The sequence below is a fragment of the Chrysemys picta genome, chromosome 1, assembly GCF_011386835.1.
Source record: "Chrysemys picta bellii isolate R12L10 chromosome 1, ASM1138683v2, whole genome shotgun sequence".
Lineage (NCBI taxonomy): Eukaryota > Metazoa > Chordata > Testudines > Emydidae > Chrysemys > Chrysemys picta.
The window spans coordinates 95229907-95248807 of NC_088791.1; the positions used below are offsets into that span (position 1 = coordinate 95229907).

The 18901-nt window shown below is 54.9% G+C and overlaps 1 protein-coding gene across 2 annotated transcripts; it reads left to right on the top strand.

Moving 5' to 3' along the window:
* Nucleotides 1–1449: 1449 nt before the first annotated feature.
* On the top strand, nucleotides 1450–17921 carry MFNG (MFNG O-fucosylpeptide 3-beta-N-acetylglucosaminyltransferase). Of its 2 annotated transcripts, XM_065581346.1 has the most exons (9): nucleotides 1450–2483; nucleotides 4663–4942; nucleotides 11873–11921; nucleotides 12987–13089; nucleotides 13396–13549; nucleotides 15230–15315; nucleotides 15769–15934; nucleotides 16565–16650; nucleotides 17066–17921. In XM_065581346.1, the coding sequence occupies exons 2-9, from the start codon at nucleotides 4742–4744 to the stop codon at nucleotides 17124–17126; spliced, it is 906 nt and encodes a 301-aa protein (XP_065437418.1). In that variant the 5' UTR covers nucleotides 1450–2483; nucleotides 4663–4741; the 3' UTR covers nucleotides 17127–17921. The 2 variants fall into 2 exon arrangements, with proteins under 2 accessions (XP_065437418.1, XP_005302517.2); XM_005302460.5 differs by lacking the exon at nucleotides 1450–2483 and having other exon boundaries at nucleotides 2491–4942.
* The last annotated feature ends 980 nt before the right edge of the window (nucleotides 17922–18901 follow it).

Here is an 18901-nt window from a genome sequence, read left to right on the forward strand (position 1 = left end):
AACATTGAGGGCTCTTGCCTGGTTCTCCCAGAGCCTTCGTCCCTGTAGCTCCGGTTACCTCCGGGAGTCTGGGGCCTCCACCATCTGGGTCCTTCTCCAGGGGAACAATAGGAGAGGGGAGATCCAGTGGGGCTGCTGGAAGGCTGGGGCTTGCCTCACCCTTCGAACAGAGGCTGTGCTCACCCCACCGCTCTGACTCTGGAGCTGGCACCAGCTGTGCCCGAAATCCAGCCCCTCCCCCCCATCCTTCCCCCTCCTCTCACATGCTGAGGGAAAAGGGAGAACAGAGAAGCAGAGTGGGGAAGAGACAGACATGAAGGGAAGGAAGGAGAGGAATGGAGTGGAGGGGGTCAGGAGGCGGTGTCTGTGCAGCACACTCCTGGGAGCGTGCCTGGCGTTAGAAGCACCCCTCTGGGAGTGACAGCACTCTCAGGCATGCGGTTAGCTTGGAGAGCCCTCCCCCCATCGGTGCCAGGGCTGCTTTGCAGAGCAATTGCTGGCCGAGCTGCGGAGTCCTTCAGCACTTGGGAGAAGCTGGATGCTTGGGGAGTGCCGGGGGACCTGCAGAGGTTGAAAAGGAGGATGGACAGCACTGGAGCTGGTATGTGCAGGCAGACACAAAGCTGGAGAAAAGTGTGGGCCAGGCAGTCCTGGGGCCCCCCTGCACAGCCCCATGCTAGGGGTGATGGGGAGCAGCATGAAGGGAGGACAGCCCTGGATGCAGGTCTGCATGTCCCCAGGACTGGGACAGTGTGGGCTGGGAGAGGCAGAGATTGGCAGAGGCTGAATGCTTGTTGCTTTCGCAGGATGTGGGAAATGGGCCCAGGCAGAGGATGGGCTAGACAATGCCAAAGTCCCCTTTGTGTCCCCATAACGACGCTTAGCCCTGAGCTAGTGCTTTGTGGTTTTCCAGCTCTGGGCAAAGATGAACCCGCTGATCCTCACAGCTCCCCTGGGATGAGGTAATTTGTTCTTATATCAGTGCCTGCATCTTTACATACAGCCACAAAAATCTAGAGCAATCTCCCGGAGCGGCCCTACAACAGTACAGGATGTAGCCCAAGCATTAGCCAGAGACATCACCCTCGTCCAGATGCGTGCCCCCTCTACTCCCCTCAGAACCCTCACCCCACCCATCCCAGGGACGCCACTGCTGCCCCCAGCGTGCCTCTTGCAAAGTGACCTCTGTTGGACCAGCCCAAGGGTGACTCCTCCTGGAGACTGCCCTGCTAGCAACCCCCTCCCACTGAAGCAAGGGAGACGGTCGCTCCAGTGCCGCCATTGAGTGCAGTTGTGACAGAACCACAGGACCCAGCCTGCTGAGGGCTTTAGAGGTCAAAACCGACACCTTCCACTGCACCCAAGTGCTAACAGGCAGCCAGTGCAGCTCCTGGTGCCAGGGCCGGCTCTAGGGTTTTTGCCGCCGCAAGCAGCAAAAAGAAAAAAAGAAAAAAAAGCCGCGATCGCAATCTGTGGCAGCTCTACCGCCCCCACTTCAGTCTTCGGCGGCAATTCGGCGGCTGGTCCTTCACTCCAAGAGGGAGTGAGGGACCCACCGCCTAATTGCTGCCAAAGAGCCAGATGTGCCGCTCCTCTGCGTTGGCTGCCCCAAGCACCTGCTTGCTGGGCTGGTGCCTGGAGCCGGCCCTGCCTGGAGCATTGGCACCATGGGGCTGTCTGTGAGCCACACACTGTTTTCCCCAGGAATTGAAATTAGAGGAGGTGTTGGAATTTACAGGGGGATGGGGTGGAAAATGACTAAATTGGCAACACTGCCTATAACTAGTTGACTATTGGGGGGCAGATCGGGGAGTGTGGGGGGTACGGGATGTAGGGAAATCCCTGACACTGATTCAGGATCTTCTGCCCCTGCTGGGGCTCCTGAGGAGTGTCAAGGCAAGGCACCATGGAGCGTGCACTGCAGTAATCCCCAGGCCGGCTAACTAGAACGGTGCACCTCTGAATGCCATGGCTGTGCCCCCACCACTCCGTGACAGAACGTGCTGCTGTTCAAAGGGTTCTACAAATACAGCCATCAGGGAGCCTTCTACGAGAGCTAGGGAAACACTAGATCTTTGGGGATGTTCTTGTTAGGTGCAGAACATAAACTGTCATCGGGGCCACTGCTGTCACCTGGACATATGGCAGCAGCTGTGGATGAGAAAGGACCCCACAGATGTAGGCATTATCCCCATTTTAAAGACAGGGAAACGGAGGCAAGGATGACTTCTATAAGGTCACAAAGCAAGTCTGGCAGAGCTCAGAATAGCACATTGGAGATCCTGACCCCCCCACCCACCCACCCACCCACCACACTGCTCTAACCACTAGACAGCACTGCCCCTCTCTCCCAGGCTTCTTCCAGAAGTCATTCCATTCCCTCCTGGTTTGTTTCAGAGGTCACATTGGCCTACGCTGATCCATTCCACAAGCCCAGCTCCAGTTGGTTCCAGATGTGATGGAGGGGAAGAGAGGAATCCAAGGTAAACATTAACCCAGTAATGTTCCCTGGCTTCAGTTCCACCTTGCACTGTATCACTCCTCCCTGGGGGGTGCCCGAATTCCCTGCCCTGGGAGGTAACGCTGCCTGCTGTAGAGGAATGAGTCATGGGTTAAGGAACAGGTGGCATGCCATTAGCAGCCGTGGGCACCAATTACCAGCCGTAAAAGCCTTGTACAATCCTAATGTAAAGAGTCATTTAGAAAAACCGTTCTACCTGCCCTCAGGGGAGGGGATCTGCTGGAGTGTGCATCTGAGTGCGCGTGCAGTCGGGTTGGGGGTGGATTTCCAAGTCCTTCACTAGCTTTAGCCTTCCCTAGGGGTGGTTTGCAAAACTTCCCTACCATTGCTCACACTGGCTCAGCACCACGGGAATTAACATTAGCAGCTGTAATGTACATGGCTGACCATCGGCCTAAGCACTATGTGGAGGCGATCTGCTCTGAGCAGGGTTAGATGGCATGGTGAGCAACATATCTAAGCTAAGGGCTAGATCCCCAGCTGCAGCTGAGATATGTGAAACGGGAGAGCGCAAATGGCTGTAAACCTTGGGGCTGCTCTAAATTATGCCCGACTATCCATGGGCCCAAGGGGCAGGTCCAACAGCTGGGGATCGCTGGAGTGTAGGGATGCCTTATCCATCCCCATTGCAACAGGGCAAGGAGTGGCAGTGAGCCAGTTAAGCTGGCGTTCTAGCTACTTTGTGTCACTTTGCATAGGGCCCTACAGAACCCGAGACTGGACCTGGAGCTGCCCTGGCAGCTGGGAAGGGGGGTTGGGAAAGCCCCTTAGTGCGGAATTCCTCTCTGCATTGGTGCTGAGTCTGGCACAGAGACTGACTGGGGAGGCAATGTGCCCCCTGATTCTCCAGTGGCACGCCATCTGCAGTGGCTCCTCTGGGTCAGTCTACGTTCCAAGGGCATTAGAACTCCTGGCCATGCTGCCTCCCCTTTTCAGCTGTCCCCGAGCCCTGCCAGCACGTCGCCTTTTGCAGGGGTGTTATGCTGGCTTTGTGCCTGCTGGGACCCCCAATGCCACTGCGAAGCGGCCACAGTGTGGGGTGAATCCCCCCCCCCCCCGACAGCCTGGCTCACTTTTGAGAGGCTCCCTGAGAGTTGGGGGTGGGGGCGGAAGCATGTTCCCCTCAGGTTGATGACATGAGAGTCGGGTCCCTGGACACTTCCTCCTTCAGGCCCCATCCTATGAAGTCTTCTCTGGGGAATGGGAGCCCCCAGCTAGCATGAGGATGAGCTCTTTCCCCTGGCCTGACACAAGGAGCAGCCCACAGGGCAGCAGCTGTGAGCAGAGGCGACAGCTAGCCAGGATTCCCCACAGGCTGAAGGGCCCCGCCTACCCTGTGCCCAAGGAAGGGGTGGGCGGAGCCTGGTGCCTGTAGCTAGAGGGAGTCAGTGAGAGCTGAACAGACAGAGCAGGTGGAAGGCAGCTCGCTTGCTCGTTCCCCGGACCTGGCTATCCCCAGCCTCTTGCCTGCATCAGCCTCTAGCCTGGGACCTGTCCTGATGCATCCTTTGATGCTGGGTCAGCATCTTTGCCTCCAGCAAACCGGAAACCAGAGTCACTCCCCTGGATATTCCCCCATCACACCTCCTGGAAACCTGGGACCCTCAACCCCTTGCGTGGAATGGACTCTCCTCCTGGACCCTTGACCTTTCACCCTGACCAGGCTCCCGCCCAGGACCCTCAGCCTCGCAGCTAAGAGCCTGGGGTCTGGGTTAGTTCAGCTCTGGCTGTGTAATTTGCTGGCCTTCAGGTGTCTGCCTGTCACCTGTCCTGCCAGCTGGAAAATCAGGTCTTCCTCGTCCCTGTGTCTCTTTCCTGGAGGCTGCCCCCATTCCCAGGGACAATTGTCCCTCTCAGCCTTGGTGTTTGGCTCTCTAAGAATTTCACTGCCACTTTCTGCTCCCCTCCCATCACTTTTCATGGCCATGTCCTAGTTGGGCCTCAGCTTGTCTGTCCTCCCCTTTGGGAGGCATGAGGCCAGCATAGGGCTCACAGACCCTGGGGTGTGGAGGAAGAAGCTCCCTCTGCCTGCTGGGCTTCTTGCCGTGGCGTTGGAAGTTGGCAGTGATGCGTCGGCATCTCCTCCGCTGTCTCTCTGGAGCTGCTCTACTCCTTGTCACCATGGCTTTCCTCTCCATGAGGCACCGTGGCACTCAAGAGTTGGTCCGCTACCAAGGGGTTGGTGATGGGACATCGGATATCCTGGAGCACCAGGCTAAAATGTCCCCAGCGGATGTGCTGAGAGACAGCAGCAGGAGACAGGAGCTGAAAGAGCCACCAGGCCCTTCCAAGGTGGGCTCCAGTGTGCGGAGAGGCCTGGAACTTGGAGAGGTTTTCATTGCTGTGAAGACAACCAAGATGTTCCACCAGACCAGGCTGGAGCTGCTGCTGGACACTTGGATATCCAAGGCAAAAGAGCAGGTGTGTTTGGAGGTGGGGATGGAGGGGTTCATTACAGTAACAGGCCTCCTTGGTGGGCGTGTAGGGGACAGGAGGAATCTAATGCCTGTGGGGAGGAATAAGGACCCAGGGACTCATTATACTGAAGAAAGGTCATGCTGCAGGGGGTTAAGAACAACTGTCCCATTCAGTGCGTCTCCGACATCATGTCTATTCCGCTGTGCAGAGAGACAGGGACACCTCACTCTGGTTGGGCGGAGGGCTCTATTAACTGGGACTGAACCAGCTTCAGGCTCAGGGGAAAGCCCTGTAGAGAGACAGGGGTTTATCCTGGCTGTTCGCACAGGGTTGGGCAGAGGAGTGATATTTGACAGGAACTGTCAGCCTCACCTAAGCATAGCCTCAGCGGGGCAGTTCACCCTCCTTTAAATCCAGCTACACTAGGGGTGCAATGCTGCACATAGGTGACAGCTGCTGGGGTTAAAACATGTGTGGGGCATGGCGGGGTTGAGTGCGCTGCTCTTTCACCCTCCGAGGCCTGATTCAAACTGCTGATCTTTGCTCACAAGTGGAATGAGTTTGTGTGGTTTCAGACTAGCTGCCTCCTCCCGTCTCACACTGTTTGTACACCTCACAAAACCACATCTGGTTTAGGCAGTGTCTGCCCAGGAAGGACTGCCTGGGCCTGGAGTGGCCACGGGTTCTTGAGAACAAGATGCAGTGCCCTGGCTGAGGGGTGGGGAGAACCCAGGGTTAGCCCAGTAAAGGGCACAGAGGTGCCATGTAGCCGAGTTTGAGTGTGTGGGGCCCAGGGCTGGAATAGCAGGAGGGGTGCAGTGGAGCTGCATGTGGGTGCATGCATGGTGCCTGCACACCCCATGTCTGTCTCAGTGCAGTCAGTCTCTCGCTTGCTGGAGCACCAAATCCATTCACACACGCTCTGGTGACGATTCCTCAGCCCCCCTCTGTGTGTGTGGCCCTTGTTTCTGTGTGCTGGTACTGGCGCCTGGACTGTTCTTCCCCCTTCACCCAGCAGAGTCTTGAGAGTTTCACATCCAGGTGGGAGAGTTGGTTTGGGGTGCATTAGGTCAGTGCACACTGGCGACCCAGAACGGACTTAATAATGGCTGGGGGGAAACACCATTTACTACCTGGGATCTCCCTCTGTAATGGGGAAAGCCTGAGGAAAGCCCCCACGGGGCTCATTGTAGACTCTAGGCATTGGGCTATGTTTAAACAGGTCAGTCGGTAGAGGCCATGGTACCAACTCCACTGCTAAATCAGTGCCTAGTGGCTGCCCCATTGCTAATCTCACAGTCATTGAAGGGGTGCTGGGAGGGCTCTCTGACTACTGCTTCCCTGCTTTGGGGTCCCCTTTTCCCCTGTGGTGCTGCAAGTGCAGGTGCCTATTCTGCAAGTGGCTTTGCACAGAACCCCACAGAAGTCAGTGGGGGCTCACAGGTCTGCCCATGCACAGCCAGTTGCAGAATTGGGGCCTAAATGAGGAGGCTAGGTTGTGGGGGTACAGAGGAAAAGAGCACATGAGACAGAACAGGGCATTCTGGGTAAGGGCGGTTTTCCCTTCCACACGCTGAGCTGTAACTGTCTGGTGCTTTCCACTACCTAGTCAGTTGCGGTTTGTCAGAGGAAGCCATGTCCTATTTTGAACCCACTTCCTCTATGTTCGTTAGCATCTGAAATATCATACTTCCCCTTCTAGACGTGCTTCTCCAAGCCCTGAATGCTCTATCTCCTACCCTCTAATGGCTCTTAGCGGATACCATACTTCTTGGCATATACGTGCTATGATGTGGGCTGAGCGCTGGCACATGGGCACCATGATTATAGCCAGCCTTGGTGTTTCTGAGTGGGCTTGCAAAACAATTTTTCCTACCCCAAACATAACCAACGCCTGTCCATTCTGGCCACGCCAAGAATTAAGGGGAGTGAGAAGATTCTCTGGAGCACCCCAAATTACCTGAACCTCTGTGTGTGTGTGTGTGTGTTTGAGAAATCTATAAAATTTGCAGATGCCACCAAACTGGGAGGGGCTGCAAGCACTTTGGAGGGCAGGATTCAAATTCAAAAGGACCTGGACAAATTGAAGAATTGGTCTGAATTCAACAAGATGAAATTCAATAAAGACAAGTATAAAGTACCTCACTTAGGAAGGAAAAATCAAATGCACAACTACAAAATGGGTAATAACTGGTTAGGCGGTAGTACTGCAGAAAAGGATCTGGGGGTTACAGTGGATCACAACTGAATATAAGTCAACAATATGATGCAGTTGCAAAAAAGGCTAATGTCATTCTGGGGTGTATTAACAGAGATGCAGTATGTCAGACTTAGGAGGTAATTGTCCTTTTCTACTCAGCACTGGTGAGGCCTCTGGGTGTCACACGTTAGGAAAGATGTGGACAAACTGGAGAGAGTCCAGAGGAGAGCAACAAAAATGTTAAAAGGTTTTGAAAACCTGACCTATGAGGAAAGGTTAAAAAAACTTTAGAGAAAAGAAAACTGAGGGGGGACTTGATAATAGTCTTCCAATATATTAAGGGCTGTTATAAAGCGGATGGTGATCAATTGTTCTCCAGATCCACTGAAGGTAGGACAAGAATTAATGGGTTTAATCTGCAGCAAAGGAGATTTAGGTTAGATATTAGGAAAAACTTGCTGACTATAGGGGTAGTTAAGCTCTGGAACAGGCTTCCAAGGGAGGTTGTGGAATCCCCATCACTAGAGGTTGTTAAGAACAGACTGGACAAACACCTGTTAGCGACCCTTTAGGTTTACTTAGTCCTGCCTCGGCGCAGAGGGCTGGACTCGATGACCTCTTGAGGTCACTTCCAGCCCTACATTTCTGTGACTCTGTGATTCTATGAAATATGTGCCCAACCCCCTGGGTCGTGCTGCAGAAGGGGAGTGCCACTGTTGGTGCTGAGGTCTGGTATGGTTGCCAACATGTAGGAAAGCTTCGCGAGTAGAGTTGGCTGGAAAAAAAGGGGGCAGGGTGAAGGGAAGGAATTTTCAAAAAATGTTTTTAAAAAGAGCCGTTTGTTGGATTTTTTGTACTGAAAACCTTTAGTTTTTCCTCTTTTCCCCCTCCCTTTGCCCCCCCACCCCCCTTTTACCATGCCAGTGAAAAAGGTGGTGGTGGAGGGGAGAGGGGAGCGAAAGGAAAAACTGTAACAGAAAAGCTTTCAGTTTTCATTGGAAACAAAAGAGAAATGTTGCAAAACCAAACCTGCTTTGCTTTTGAAATTTTCTACCCCCAGGAAAGTTTTGCACAATAAATACCGGCCTGTCCGATTTGCAAGGGCCAGGTGTCCCAGTGCACCAGGCCCCATCCTATGAAGGCTTTTGTGTGCACTGTGGGGAATTGGAGCCCCCAGCTAGCACTCCGCAGCCTTCATTCATCTCCGTGACACCCACGCTGATGAGGGAGGCAAGTATCGTTAGCCCGGTGGGGAAACGAAGGCAGAAGGGGCCGGGACGTGGCTACCAGCACAGAGGGAGTTGGGATCAGAACTAGGACTAACCCGCAGGGATCACTTGCTCTCAGTCTTGCAGTTACTCCACTAAACCAAGTTGCTGCTCGTGCTAACTGAGCTTCCCCGTCTTGTGGCCTGGGGACATGCTGGCTGCTAAGCCGCAGAGCCTCCTCCTGTACAGGCGGGCGCTTGCAGCAGCTGTCCGTGTTATCAGTGCCACATTGGGTGGCACTGCCGTTGAGCTGAGAATCTGCTTGGGGTCTTCCCAAATGGACCAACCTTGTTCCATGGGGCCCCAAAGGCCAGATCTGGGTGGCTTTGCAGGAGTCGGGATAACCTGTGATCTTTATTATTAGTAACGGCAGAGCCTAGAGACCCCAGCCAAGATCAGACCTCATTGCGCTAGGTGCTGCACACACACATTTCTTGTCCCAAAGAGCTAAATAGACAACCCAGACAAAGGATGGGAGGGGAAACTGAGGCACGGAGCAGGGAAGTGATTTCCCCAAGCTCATTCAGGAGGTCAGTGGCAGAGCTGGGAATAGAGCCCAGGTATCCTGAGTCCCAGGCCGGTGCTCCTGTGCACTGGACTTTGCTGCCTGTCTTGAGGGCTAATATGTGACAAGCTTTCACCCCTGGTGATGGGTTTGCATTTTCAGGGCTGGCTCTGTCAGGAGAAGGACTAAATTTAATCTCATGAGGTGGACACTGATGCTGGCCCTGACATTTCCAGTTCCCCCAGATCCCGGCCTGTTCCCTCACTCCTGTCGGTCAGGTTATTCACCTGCTGCAGGGTGTCTAAACCCTGGAGTGCGAGCTCGCTCGGGTGGGACTGTCCTTGTGTCTGTCTGTACAGTGCCAAGCATGATGGGGCCCAGATGGGAGTCCTGACACACTACTGCAATGCTGCTAATGAACACACTGGCAGCATGGGCTGTGCAGGCCCAAAGCCTGGTCCTTATTCTCCAGCCGTGGGCATATATGGTCCAGGCAGGGCCGGTTCTAGGTTTTTTGCCGCCCCACGCAAAAAAATTTTTGGCTGCCCCCCACCCCAGCCCTGGGCTCTCACCCCCCCACCAGTGCCCTCCCCCACCCCCACCCACTGCCACCCCAGCGGTGGGCTCTCCCCCAACTCCACCCCACCCGCACCCGGTGCCGCCCCAGCCCTGGGCTCCCCTGCACCAGTGCTGACTCCGCCCGCTCCCCCCTCGTCTCCAGCCGGTCCGGCGCTGGCAGGGTCGGGATAAGCAGCGGGGCTCCCGGGCTCTGAGAGTGGGGGGCTGCCCTGCGTGGTTGAACTCCAGCTCTGTTGCGCCTGACCCTGATGTCTGCCAAACCAGGCCCCAAGCCCCTTGGGCAGGCTATAGGTGCTGGGATACTGCGGCGACGGGCGGGATGTACGAACCTAGACAGACACAGCAGTTAGCCAGAGAACCCAAAGGGAACCTTATCCCTCCCTCTGGCTGAGCTGGTAAAAGTGGCACCAAATTGGCCCTGTCTGGAAGTAGCAGGGTGTTCCCTGCAGGGGCTGGGGGTGAGGGAGATGTGGTTTGAGGCTCCAGCAAACCCCCTCCAGACACCTTCAATGTGGATAACGGAGGCTGGCATCTCCTGGAGAGACAGACCTTCGGGCTGGAGCAAATGCCCTCTGCCAGGTTTCTAACGGGGGCCCTCCCGGTTCTGTCCTGCCCCAGCCCTCCTGGGCAGCCCTGCTGAGGGAGACGGGTCCCTGCTAACTAGAGACCTGCATGAATGGGCGTGAGGGGGGTGGGTTGCGTAGTGCAGGAAGAACTCTGACATCACTGGAGTGGCTTCTCCAGGTCCTGCTGGAAAGACACAGCAGAGTTGGGGGTGGGGATGGAGAGTGGTCTTGCCCTTACCCTCACCCCACAGATGTGTGGCCCCCATCTACCACTGCCTCGTCAAACAGTGCTCCCTCACCTGTGCTGAGCTGGAGGCAGCTTTCCTCACTGCCCATGGGGGGATCCCCCTCCCCTGCATCTCTCCCCTTCGGTACTCTTGGCACCGCCCGGCGCACGCTCTTGCTTCGGAGACTGTCGCTCCGGTGGATCGGCCGGTGCCAGCTGCCCGTCAGCACAACCTCATCACATCCCTTCCCCCAGGCTTGCCATTCCAATGTTCATAACCTGGCTTCCCCCCTTTGGCGTTCTGGCCCCTTCGTCCTCCTGCGCCTTGCCCAATAGCTGGGATGCGGCACCCGGGCTGGTAGCTAGGGCATGGGGTGTGGGCTCCCTTGGCCCAGTGCCAGAGCCGTTTGCACTGGTGCCCGTCTGAATGCTCTTGTACTCTCCCCCTCCTCCCGCCAGCCCCAGCCCGGGCGCTGTGTTTAACCAGCCTGCGGGCAGCTGGTGGGGAGATTGTTTAAGGCTTGTGTCTCTTTCTTTCAGGCCCTTTAGTTCCTTGAAAGCACATTTTCCGCATGAGGGGAGCTTTTCTCAGCTGGCCGTGATCCCCCCTGCCCGTGGGGCAGGGGGATGTGTCACAGAATGGCGGCTGGAGGCTGGGGGGTGGATGGACCCGAGCGGTGGGGGCTGGGAAGCAGCAGGGGGCTATAACTGCTATACACACAAACAGATGTTCCCCTCTTAACCCATGTTTCCTTTGACCACAAAGCTGCTGCTTTCGTCTGCGGCTTGACATCATTCAGACCCCAAAGCTGGGCCTCCCCTCCCTTGTCTTGCTGCCTGAGTTCTCTGTTCACCAGGTGGCAGGGCCAGAGGGGGGTGGGGGGAGTTTGCTCAAGAACAGGTCCCCAGACTCTGCAGGTAACAAGGGTGCATATTGTAATGAAGCCCTCAGAATAGGCTTCTCTTCTGCACTGGCCAGCTACTGGGGGTCTTTCTGAAGAAAACAAGACTCCAGGGCCCAGGTCCTCGGCTGGTGTCAGTCAGCATAGCCCCATTGAATTCAGAACTGCTGGGACTCTGACCCCAGGACTTCTGGGTTCCCTGGCTGTCAGGGAACCTTCCCAGTGTGAACACAGGAGGGGGTCCCAGCTCTGGGGGAAGCTAACCTCCAGATTTCCCAGCTCCCCTTGCCTCTTGAAAAGGAGGGCCCAGGATTTGAGCCCCTACCCTTCAGTCCCCTGAACCAAGGGGAAATCTCTCTCTGGCCTGCAGCTGGTGTCGGCTGGAGGAGGAGGGGGCTGTAGGATCTGTGCCTGCCTTTTGCGAGCAGGGCACAGGGCTCTAAGAGGATTATTTATCCACCCACCACGGCACCACCCCTGCAAGAGAAGCAGGAGAGGTGGGTGAGCAGGGAGCTGGGGCAGCGTCTCCCACCTCCCTCGGCCTAGCGGGAGGCAGCCGCAGGATGTCAAAGGCACAGGCCGGAATGGGGAGGGGGGAGGCTTCGTGACAGCTTGGGAGGCCAGAAATGGAGTCAGCACCGGGCCTCGGAGTAACCTCGCCCTCTCCTCTCTCTCCTGTTTTCTCAGACCTACGTCTTTACTGACGAAGAAGACGAAGCCCTGCAGAAGAGAATGGGTAACCCAGCCTTTCCTATCACACAGCTCCCCTGCCCCAACTCTCCAGTGAGCTTTGGATCAGGCCCTGAGTGAGGGCTGGTTCTCCTCCTCCCACGCACGACTGGGTGCCCTGCTGGATCTGTGTGATAGGCTGAACCCTGCAGAGCCCCCAGCAGGAGTGACGCTGATTCACTCTGGGGACGAGGCTCAGCTAAGCTTAGTTCCCTTCTGAAAAGTTGGGGGGATGGGCTTGCCTTTTGAAAGGAGGGAGACAGGAAACTGGCACAGCACGTGCCGGGAGAAGCTGCGGGCATTCCAGCTGTTCTGAAAAACAGCTGGGTGGTAACACGGGGGTCAGGCACCACTGTCTTCCATCCCAGACACCGGTGGGTAGGAGGGTCCTGTTGTTAAGGCCCTTGGGCTGAGACTTGGAAGAGCTCAGTTCAGTTCCTGCCTCTGCAACAGGCTTCCTGTGTCAAGCCACTTCCCCTTTGGCTGCTCCAGTTTCCCATCTGCAGGATGGGGAGGACGGTACTTCCTTGTATCACAGTGCTGTTGTCAGAGAGTCTACAGCCAGAAGAGAACGCCACATCTCTAGCCTGATTTCCTGAGAAGGTCATTAATGCTTGTGAGGCGCCCACAAGCACCTCAACAGATCATTTACGTGGCGCAGACTAAGTGCCACCATCAGTGATGAGTGAGCTCATTCCTGCTGGTGTCTTGCTTGTGTGGGGAGAAATCTGGGATCGAAAACCCACAGAGACAAGCATTTTCCCTTTCAGCCAAGCAGGGTCCCCTCCAAGGCAAGGATGGTGTTCAATTAGGGGAGCAGCATGAGGGTTGTGAAGCAAAGAGCTGCATGAATAGGAAGATAGAACCCAGAGAGAAGGGTGGGGTGGGAACAGGCCGGAGAGACGTGGGGACCCCATTGGCGAGCAGGGTGTGAATGTGAGAAGGCCAGGACTGAATTAACACGGTGATTGATTCCTGCTCTCTCTGGCCGGAGGGTTTTCCTGTTCCAGGCCAGGCGAGTGGGGTAGGGTCAGAGTGCAGTGACCAGGAGCTTTGTCTCTTTTCCCCGCAGGTGACCATGTGGTATTCACAAACTGCTCCGCAGAGCATAGCCACCCAGCCCTCTCCTGCAAGATGGCAGCCGAGTTCGATGCGTTCTTGGCCAGCGGCCTGAGGTGAGCACACAGGGGTGGCCTTCACATCTGCACGCAGGGGCGTGGGAGGGAACTTCCCACCACAGGCTGGTAGGGATGGGAAGCTGTCACTGCCAACCGGTGGCTGCTGGTGTGACTCAGAGGGGGCTGTGAGTGGAGTTCCAGTGGGAAAGGATGAAGAAGGGTCTAGTTTGCAGAGGTGCTGATTCAAGGCCATCAGCTTGTAGCTGCACACGACTGCTATCAATAAGGCCTGTGACATGAAGCTGAGTCAGAAGCAGCCTCCTGACCTAACCTCCTCTTGTCTGTCTTCCTGTATGTTGTCAGCTGGTTTTGCCACTTGGATGATGATAACTACCTAAACCCACAGGCCCTCTTGAAGCTCTTGTCTTCCTACTCTCCAGACCAGGATGTTTACATTGGGAAGCCCAGCCTGAACCGGCCCATCCACGCCTCCGAAACAATGCCCAACAATCAGACGGTAAATCCTGCCCCACAGCAACGGGGCCAAGCAGCTGATTGGCTCACTGGGGATTCTGAAGGGAGCTGATGATTCTTGACCACATGTCTTGTCAAACCCCCAAAAGAGGAGGGCTCTGGGCCTGGCCTCCACTGGACCCAATCTGGTCCCATGCAACCTGTGACCAGAGTCCCAGGGAGGCCATGCTGAGATTGCTCAATTAGGGCAAACTATAAAGAATGGAGCAGACAATTCCCAAAACTGGTGGTTATTCCAATACTTAACTCACAACAAAACAGCTTCTATAATATCTTATTGGTTACCCAGAAGCCAAGAACGCAGTTCCCTTAAAGCAACCCAGCCTTTGGGCTCCCACTCAGACAGCTAAGTCAAATATGATGAGGATTATTGAAAATCTTGTTCATCATATGAAAAAGTTCTACCAATCCCAAAGGATTGGACACATTGCCCACCAAGGTAATGAATAGCTTAGATTTTACCCAAATACACGCTTACAGACAATTCTTATTAACTAAACTAAAATGTATTAAAAAAAGAAAAGAGAGAATATTGGTTAAAAGATCATTATACATACAGACATGAATAGAGTCCCTAGGTCAGGTTCATAGTAGAGACGGTGAACTCTAGAATTGCAGAGTTCTTTCAGAATTAGTCCATAGGTTCAATCCAACGTTCAGTATCAGGGTGACCCGGAATGGAACTGGAGATCTCAATCTTTTGGCTCAAACTTCCCCGATGCAGCATAAGCAGATCTGAGATAAAAAGGATCAGCTCCCAAGAGCCCTTTATACAGTTTCAGGGCAGCCTCTTGGCTGCATGCAGTTCTTGGGTGAACAATAGTGTCTTTGAAGTAACCTCCTATTTCCTAAACATCTCTGGTAATTAGCTACAGGGATTAACATAAGACAATTGCCTATCTCTCACCATTTGCAGGTGATTTGCTATTTTCTCCAAAGAGAAATCAAGACAGTGATATCACTCCAGTCACAGCTCCTTTAACTGTTAATATCTCCTTTTGATCTCTGAATTAACAGAATACAGTGATAAGCAGGAACTGTTTGGTTAGTTGTTCACCTCTAGCAATATCTATGTAAACACACAAAACCAGAAACATTATCTACTAATATGGTTAAATCTGGGTCAATTAGCCTGCAAGTTGCTTAACCCTTTCGGGTCCTGTGTCACACAACCACAACGGCATGTGCAGGCTCAGTCTGAGCAATGCACAGCCCAGAGAGCGAGAGAGAGGCAGTCACACCTATGCTGCTCCTCAGTGGGAACCCCATCTGCTAAGAGATTCATCCCATACTGCTCTACCAATAGGACGCCTTTGCTTCAGCGGGACCACCCCTTCTCTGAGTGAGGGGAGAATTCCACCTCTATGTTCAGCTAATCGGCCCTCATCTCTGGACTCCTCATGTCTCCCATCTCTTTGCTACTGGGCTGAGGGAAGAATTCTGGTCCTATGGTAGTAGCACAGTTGTCCTGCATTTTCGACCAGCTGATGCCGTGAAGCCAGGCTCCCCTCTGTGCCACTCCATGTTGTGGTGCAGAAGGTGGGTTATAGCTGGGTCTGTGTGTGTATCTAATGGCCAGTGCTTTGGTGTTGAGACCTGCAGGTACAGGAGCTGTGACACCCATTGTTCAGCCCCTTCTCTTTCTCTGCTCTTCCTTCCCCAGAGGTCCGTGCGCTTCTGGTTCGCTACTGGAGGGGCGGGATTCTGCATCAGCCGCAGGCTGGCCGTCAAGATGGCACCTTGGGCCAGGTGAGCCATGAAGCCAGTAGATATGTGAGCATCAGAAACCCAGGGGAATGTCATGGAAGATCATGCACGAGTTGGGGGGGTGTGAATGTATGTGAGAGTGGGCGAGAGAGGGCACAGTGCAGGCCTACCCAGCTGTGAGTGTGCAAGAGCAGGTAGGTAAGGGCATGTATTTGTGTTGTGGTAGCTCTTAGAGGCCCCACCTGTGCTGGGCACTGCATGCACGTTGAGCTGAGTTGGCATGTCAGTGGGTATCTGTTTATAAGTTCTTGCAGTGCAAACAGACAGAATTGGGCAGCCACCTGCCTCTTCACAGCCAGGGCAACGTGAATCTCTGAGGTCAGTGGCGTTACCCAGGGATGATTCTGGCTCCTGATCTCGCATCCCGCTCCAAGATGGGGATCTCATTAGATGTCTGTATTTCCCCACTAATCAATGCAGCCCATTCTTTTCCAGCGGCAGTAACTTCCTGAGCACCTCAGAGCTCATCCGCCTCCCGGACGACTGCACCGTGGGCTACATCGTGGAGTGCAAACTGGGCGGGCGTCTGCTCCCCAACATGCTCTTCCACTCTCACCTGGAGAACCTGCAGCTGATCCCCAGGCCGCAGCTCCCGCAGCAGGTGAGTGGGGAAGGGGAGTGAGAAGGGAGAAGGAGAGGTTGGAGAAGAGATTTGGAGGGGCGGGGGGAGAGGAGCGGAGCAGGCGGGCGATGACTCACGTCACTCCGGCGGTAATTGTGACCCTGATTGAATCAACCGCACATTATTTCAATGAGGTTTTCATGACAAATGCATCCCTAGACGCTTCTCTGCAATGATGGGCAAAGGATGAAAAGGCAATGAACTAGCCAGTAAAACTGCTGCCAGTCAAAGAGCAGGGGGAGGGCCCTCCCCTCTGGAGCTGCAGCACAGCCAGGGGAAGTGCCTGTTGCCCACCCGTGGGGCCCATGCGATATAGCCCTGCATGTCATGGAGGAAGGGGGAGAGGCTTAGGTGAGATGGGGGCTGGAGACATGGAGGAAATGGAGGTGAGGAGGGGATGAAAGCCTGCAGCCTGGCCCTGTAAATCAGCCTGGGCAGAGGGGAGAAGCAGTGGGGAGTTGGGTGTGGGACGCAAAGCTTGTAGAGTGGGTCCCGGTTGGGGGGTGATGGGAGCGTCTATAGCCCAGGCACATAAAAGCTGAGAGCCGCCAAAGCTGCCCCCTTGTTCCCTAACTTCCCCCTTTCCTTTCTCATGGTCTTTCCCTGCAGGTCACCCTCAGCTATGGTGTCTTCGAGAAGAAACTCAACACTGTTGAGCTGGCCGGCCCCTTCTCCCAGCACGATGACCCCTCCAGGTGGGTCCCTGAGTCTCTGGCTCGTCTGGCCTGCTCCCAGAGTCTCCTATGAAAACAGGGTTGGAATAGGGCGTGGGCAGGGGCAGGTTGCTGCTCAGGAGTGAAGTGCGTTGGCAGAGCTGTGTAGCTGGAGCTGGACTCCTGCCTTCCCTGTTGTTGTTTGTGGCATTCGCTTTGGCCCTGGCGGGAGCTGGGCCCACATTGCCGCTGGTTGGGTCTGGATCCAGGGCTCACCGCTAACCGTCCTCACGTCCTTGTGAAGTTTAGGAGTCTAGAGGCGTACGTGTAGAGCACTAGCTGCAGTGCAGAGCGAGAGCATCTGGTGTGGGATGGGGCACCAGGGAGACGCGCTCCTCCCACGCCTCTTCATTCGGCTGTGACAGCATATGCCTAACCTTCCTTCTCTCTCCTGCAGGTTCCAATCCCTTCACTGCCTTCTCTACCCGGACACTTCCTGGTGCCCACGGCCTGTCTGAGCTCCCACACCCAAAGGGTCCCACTCAGGCCAGCGACCCTCAGTTCGTGTTGTGTGTGGGGGCACTCAAGGCGCCCTGGGCGCTCCCTCTCTCCTTCGCAGTGACTGCCCTGGGGCCGCATGCTGCAGCTAGCAATAGCTTGGTGGGTCAGTGCTTGCTGAGCACGGCACAGGGTGAGAAGGTAGAATCCACAGCAAGGCGCCCAGGTGAAAATGTGGAATTACGCTGTTGGTGGGACATTTCAAATGCAACCCAATTTCCCATGGGCTCTGGGACACTTGTGGGGGGTGAGGATGGGCGGGAGGGGAAGTCGACATGCCTCTGGTAATGTAGGCAGTGTAGTGGTAGCCCTGTCGGTCCCAGGATATTAGAGAGACAAGGTGGGGGAGGTAACCTTATGCCTCTATTAACAGCCAGACTTTGGCCACAACTGCTGGCTGTGCCGGAATAGATGGAGACCTGGTGCCCCCTGCTGCGTGGATGGAGCATATCTCTGTATGCATCCTGAGCCGCACTGACCGTGTGGGGCCGAGTGTGAATGGAGTGTACGGCTGGCCTTCACTTCAGTCTCTGCTGGGCAGAGCCTCTCCTCCCTTTATGCCCCCAAACCCTTTCTCACTGAGCCTATGCTGGACAAGAGCCTTTTCTGTCCTCCCCTTTGTTGAGCCTCTGCTGGCCAGGGCTCCGCCTGCCCCAGCCCCCTTGCTAAGCCTCTGCTTAGATAGTTTGGCTACATTCTCACGCCAGAAACTCAAGTCTTTGATCATTTGTTTCAATAAAATGACAGTGTGATCACGTCTTCGCGCTAGATCAGCCCAAGAGAAGCGCCGCACTGGGACTGTCCTGGGAAGGGGACGGGGGCCAGGAGCCCGAGTGCTGGGTTCCTCCAGGAGTCTCCCATGTGATGGGCGGGTGGAGGCTTGTGTGGGTTTGTGCATTATTCAAGTGGGGATATCTCTCTGTCTCTCCCTGAGCACTCTCCCTTTTCTCTGCTCCACTGGGGATCGGGATAATCCCTCTTTCTAATGACCAGCCTGTCCTCTGAGATTAGACTCCAATCTCTACCTGGCGGGAGGGGATGTGAGAGGATAGACTTAAAGAAGGATTTGAAGTGGGAGAAAGGGAGAATGAGGTAGAAGAGGGAGGAGGAGATAGTGAAGGAGCACACAGGAGCAGATTGGAGATGGTAGATTTAAGAGCCATGCCAAAAAACCCCAAATTCACTATGGAGTGAAAGCGGAAGGGCAAACAGCTTATTACCCCTGCTCTTCAGCCCTCCAGACACTAGGGGGCAGCTTCATTGGCTCCTCACTCCTTGCTCAGTGCAGCAGAGAGGGGAAGAAGGAGTGAGAGGGAGAGGTGGGAGTAGGGTGACCAGACAGCAAGTGTGAAAAATCGGTATGGGGTGGGTGGTAATAGGAGACTATATAAGAAAAAGACCCCAAAATTGGAACTGTCCCTATAAAATTGGGACATCTGGTCACCTTAGGTGGGACATGCAAGGTTGCTGACTGTTCAGAGTGTTTCCAGATCCTGGGGGGCGGGAATGTCTCTTGCCCTGGTCTGGGCTTGTTGTGTTGCCCAAAGGTCCCTCCTAATTGATGGGAAATGAATAGCAGTTACGTTTTGTCTTTGCTTACGTACAGAGAGCAGACTGGGGGAAAGCTAACAAGCAAAGAAACCACTTTCAATGGCAACGGATGCTCTGAATAAAAGAAATGTAAAGTGGGTGCCTTTTCAAGGGAAGGTGTTTTTCAAAAGCCAGTGGTGTACAA

Coding starts and splice junctions, on each gene's coding strand:
- MFNG (XM_005302460.5), top strand. CDS start 4,589: ATGCGTCGGCATCTCCTCCGCTGTCTCTCTGGAGCTGCTCTACTCCTT. Junction 11,922..12,986: donor AGCCCTGCAGAAGAGAATGG/GTAACCCAGCCT, acceptor TTTTCCCCGCAG/GTGACCATGTGGTATTCACA. Junction 15,935..16,564: donor GGCCGCAGCTCCCGCAGCAG/GTGAGTGGGGAA, acceptor CTTTCCCTGCAG/GTCACCCTCAGCTATGGTGT.